This window comes from Vicia villosa, linkage group LG4, assembly GCF_029867415.1.
Source record: "Vicia villosa cultivar HV-30 ecotype Madison, WI linkage group LG4, Vvil1.0, whole genome shotgun sequence".
Lineage (NCBI taxonomy): Eukaryota > Viridiplantae > Streptophyta > Magnoliopsida > Fabales > Fabaceae > Vicia > Vicia villosa.
Window position 1 is genome coordinate 114,983,503 of NC_081183.1, and position 4,703 is coordinate 114,988,205.

Sequence of the window (4,703 nt, forward strand, 5' to 3'; positions counted from 1 at the left end):
TTTTATTTTTGTAGATGTTGGTTTTGTGAAAAAAATGGCATTTTAGTGCCTTAAACCTCCTGCAATAATGGGTCTAGGAAAGGGTTAGGCTCTTTGTTGATTTTGTTGCTTTTTTTCCCCTTTGCTTTTGCAAAAGACTAACTGCACAATTTGAATCCATGATCTCTTAGTCATATGGCAGCATTTCTCCACCTCACACCAGGTCTTAGTCTTCCGTTATAAATTTTAACCCCAAAAAAATTGAAAGATTTTTTTTCCTCTAGACTCTAGATTAGGTTGGGTGTTTAAAGTGCGTGGGCGATAGAACTGGAATCAAATGTGATATGTTTGTACTTCGTATATTTACTAAACTTTAGTTACACTGACATGGTTAAATATCAGTAGCAGAGATCTATATAACAAGCATGTTAACATTTGGAAATCTCAAAGACCAGAGAAAATAAAGTATCACAGGCAATTTAAGAGGTCTGGTTTTCTTCCATTGTTACTCAAGTTACCTATTTCCTTTGTATCTTCTTCTATTACCCCCCTTCCCTCTTACCCCAACTAATTCTATCTCTTCCTCCATTCTCTTTTCATTGCCTACATTAGAATTTGGGGTTGTCACTTGATTTCCTCCTATTTCCTTTATTCTTGTCTCTATTGTCTTTAAGATTGAATCTTCCCTTTTGTGCTCTTGTGAATTTTCAAGATATTGATTTTTTCTTATACTTGTATACCAAACTACTCTGTTATCTCTTATATACTTTTGCTCTTTAATGCTTGACATATGATAATGAAGGAACAAAATTCCAGAAACATGGTTGCATTAATTTTTAAGCTCTAATGATAGATTTTCTCCTTGGGGCGGAAGTATATCCATTTTTTTTACTCTTTCTTGCGTTTGAGCTGCATGCACTGTGCTTAGTGTTTGTGCTAATTTAGTCGAAATACTAGATGCTTGTATGAAAGGATATATGATTTAATGAGATTGGTTTTTCTTTCTGGTGGTGTGCTTGCTTTCACTTATCATTTGGTTGTTAATCCATTAACTCATTTCCTCAGTCTCCATAAAATTCCAACAGAGTTTAGCCATTTTGTAATGATTGTTGTTCGCCAAATTGCAATGAAGTTACAACTGTAAAAAGGACTCGTAATAAGATATTAATTTACATTAGAAGAAGCTTAACATGAACAGGTTTAAGAATTTTTACAAACCCACAATTTTCAAATCCATGATACACGTACAATATTCTGCTTACAACCTAACCAACACTTATTCTTCTCATTTACAATAGCCATGTCCTGATTGTTGGAATTCAAAAACAACCATGCTATTAAAACTATTTTAACCTGTAAAGAATTTATACATAGATTTTACAAAATATTTTACAGTGTCGTCTTAATTGAAAGAACGGCGGGGTGAGAATAGGCGAAGAGGTGACAACTTTCCCATGAAGCCTGGTGTTGCAAGACCATTCATTGGCTGATATTGAAGCATGCTAAAACCTCTGTGATCTGTGTGTTTCCCACTTCTATTGTGCCCATTGAAGGTTCCACATTTCACCATCCACCATCTCTTCTTGGTTGAAACTTTATTGCCCGAGTTCATTTTGTGGCACATATACTCCTTCACCACATGCAATCCTTGCTCCACCACCTCAGGTGGAGGCGAACTAAGCGGGTTTCCCTCAACGCTTAGCTTTTGAAGCTTCTGGAGGCACCCAATGGAGTCAGGCAATGTTTTGATACTGTTGTAGCTAATGTCCAATTCAACCAATGACAAGAGGAGCCCTATGGAATATGGCAGGGACTCCAAGTATTGAAAGTTCTGACTCACATTTAGGGTTTCAAGATTGATGAGATTCTCGAGGTTGTCGGGGAGACTCCTGAGGCAGTTCAAACGCGCGTCGAGAACCTTAAGAGCCGTAAGGTGAGAGGTGGAGCTAGGAAGAAATACCAGTTTGTTGGAGTTGACAGAAAGTTTCTTGAGTTTTATGAGCTCGAAGCCTATTGTGTCTGGCAGCATGCTCAACTCGTTGAAGTTCACATTCAATTCTTCCAAAGCTCTGGTTGGTCAAAATTCACACATACGCATGCACGTTAGAAAAAAGAACCATGTACAAATTACAATCAACGCCAACATTGATATATACACATATATGACCTCAAACTTATAGTATTGATTTTTAGATATTTGTTTTTTTACCGTTAGTTATCTGATTGTTAAATCAACCGAAAGTATTGAATAGATTATTGTGATAAAATATCAATTTGCATCAGTTACGTTATTGTTTGATTTGCGTGACTTCATATGATGATGTGAAAGTAAATTGATTAGATATGGTAACAAAAAAAGATCGGATATTTATTAAAATATTGGGCAGCCGTATATTTCTTGTTTATTTTTCAGCTGTTTACATCTCAATTATAAATATAATGTTTATTTACATGAGTAGATAACTTGTTGCATTCATAAACTCCCAAGTCATTTTCCAAAACGGGCTCGCTGGATAATGTCTATTTTGTCTGTAATTATTTGGAGGAGATAAATCAGTATCCTGCAATATGTCTGTCCTAGTCCGTCTTGTTTTTTTGCCCACACAGATATTAATATGAAAATTTGTGATTTTTAAATTTAAAAGGTGTAATGAGAGAGTTCGCCGCACCCTACACTCAATTTTTTTGGGTGAAACAAAGTTTTAGACATACACCCTCGACATAATTCATCTCATCCCACTTATTTAAACATACCCGTTTTCCAGTTTAAATTTTTTCTATGTAGGATTCACTAACATTTATTAATAGTATCTAAATATAACTTTATTTACATTGTTATAAGAAATTTTTTATCAACCCACTTATATTTATTTGGTGAATTAACTCATAATAGTTGTGATATTCTACCTACCCATTTTTATATCTCAATTATAAAAAAGTTAATTTTAAAATAGCTATTTTACAAATATTTCTCATTTGAAACAGTAACATTTTTTAAGGGTTAACCATATTTTTTTTATAGTTTTTGTAAAAATAAATAAATAAATTTTATAATTTTTATTAAATAACAAACTTCTAAACCTAGTCTTTATTAAATTTAAGTTTTCAAAAAAACTCAAAAGTTTGTGATTTTGTAGAAACTTAAATAAATTTAATATGTTTTTAAAAATCATGTTAAAAAACAAGCAAAAACTTTTTAAAATAATTATTCTTTACAAAAATATTTTTTTATAAATAAATCCTAACAAAAGGAGTTGTAATTTTTTCTTCAAACTAATTAAGATTTATTACTAAACAATTAAATTTTCAATATATAATCAGAGATTATCAAGTCAAATAAATTTTTCTTTGCAGTGTGACATGCAAGGCACAATACTTAACGTGATGTTCTTCTAATAAATGTCAACACCTTAAAATTTGAAGTCAAATAAAATATATATGTGGAAAGAAAGTAATAATACCTATATACATGCACATATGAAATATGTATATAATAATAGAAAGGTAAATTAACTTCTTCAAAGAAAAAAGATAAATTATTAAAATAAACCTGCAATTCTCAATGGTTGCAGGAAGAGATTCAATGAAGTTGGCAGAGACATTCAAAACTTGGAGCTTGGAGAGACAACCAATGGAATTTGGGAGAGATTTGAGCTGGTTGGAGTGCACGTCTAACATCTCTAAGTTCAATAATCTCGCAGTTAACGACTCCGGAATATTCTGTCACCATTAAATAATAAAAGTTTCAATTACATATTCACAAAAATTTATTAGAATTAATGCATAGTATATATTTTTTGAATAAATATATATTAACTTCAGAAGCGGTTTCAAATCTGCGACATCCAAAACATGTATGTATGAAGGTATGAAGGTGTGATTATGGAGACATACCTTTAGATTGTTATTAGATAGGTCAAGCTTAGAAACGAGGGCTAAATGAAGTGAAGATTTTGGAAGTGAATCCAAGGACATGCCACTCAAGTCCATAACTTGAAGCTTCTCTTCTTTAGGATTTTTCATTTCTCTTCTTTTCACTGTATTATTCATCTTCACCGTAAGCTGGTTATGGTGACCGTGAAGTTGAAAGTGTTGTTGTTCAAACATGGAAGGAGATAGATAGTTAGATAATGTGAAATTGTTAGGAGAGAGTATTGGAAATATATAAAGAAGGAGGAGGAGGAGGCAAGTTGCAAGTGGGAAAAGAACTAAAAGTAAACAATATATAAATGTTGTGTGTAAGGATGTACGGATGAGCATTAAGGATTCTATAATAAATGAATAATTTTACCAAAAAAAAATTCATAATAAAGATTAAGGAAAAAAACATGATCGAGTTTGACTCATTAATAAATTTTATTTATATTATTATGATGTACGAGCAGACAAACGGGAATGTCTTTCCTGTTTAGATCAGTTCTGTAAAAAATCGTAAAAAAATAAATTAAGTGAGGTCGATATATTTGAAGATCCTGATTTAAAATCTTATTTTGTCCCGCCAAAAAAATAAAGGTGGAGCGGAGCAGATATGTAGGTATTGATCATTTTAAGTCTAAATTTTTTTTAAATTGAATGAAAAATTGTATGCCCGAAAAAAACGGGATGGACACACTAAAAAGTGCAAGCTTAAAACTTTGGCAGGCTAAAAAAAAAAATGAGAAAAACAGACATGCTAGATGAGTCGGTTCCCTTTTGTCACCCTCTATATACAAGTGAGTAGAAGG

General features: G+C 32.2%; 1 protein-coding gene across 1 annotated transcript; it reads right to left on the reverse strand.

Moving 5' to 3' along the window:
• Positions 1-1,133: 1,133 nt before the first annotated feature.
• Positions 1,134-4,188, reverse strand: LOC131595074 (plant intracellular Ras-group-related LRR protein 6-like). Its single transcript, XM_058867317.1, has 3 exons — positions 3,874-4,188; positions 3,530-3,699; positions 1,134-2,048 (listed from the first exon to the last, which is right to left on the reverse strand). The coding sequence occupies exons 1-3, from the start codon at positions 4,084-4,086 to the stop codon at positions 1,382-1,384; spliced, it is 1,050 nt and encodes a 349-aa protein (XP_058723300.1). The 5' UTR covers positions 4,087-4,188; the 3' UTR covers positions 1,134-1,381.
• Between the last annotated feature and the right edge of the window lie 515 nt (positions 4,189-4,703).

What these genes read in the sequence shown, in the direction of transcription:
- LOC131595074 (XM_058867317.1), bottom strand. Translation starts at nt 4,086, where the DNA reads ATGTTTGAACAACAACACTTTCAACTTCACGGTCACCATAACCAGCTT. An exon ending in TATCTAATAACAATCTAAAG is followed by an intron (nt 3,700 to 3,873) that starts GTATGTCTCCAT and finishes TAATGGTGACAG; the next exon opens with AATATTCCGGAGTCGTTAAC. An exon ending in GCAACCATTGAGAATTGCAG is followed by an intron (nt 2,049 to 3,529) that starts GTTTATTTTAAT and finishes TTGACCAACCAG; the next exon opens with AGCTTTGGAAGAATTGAATG.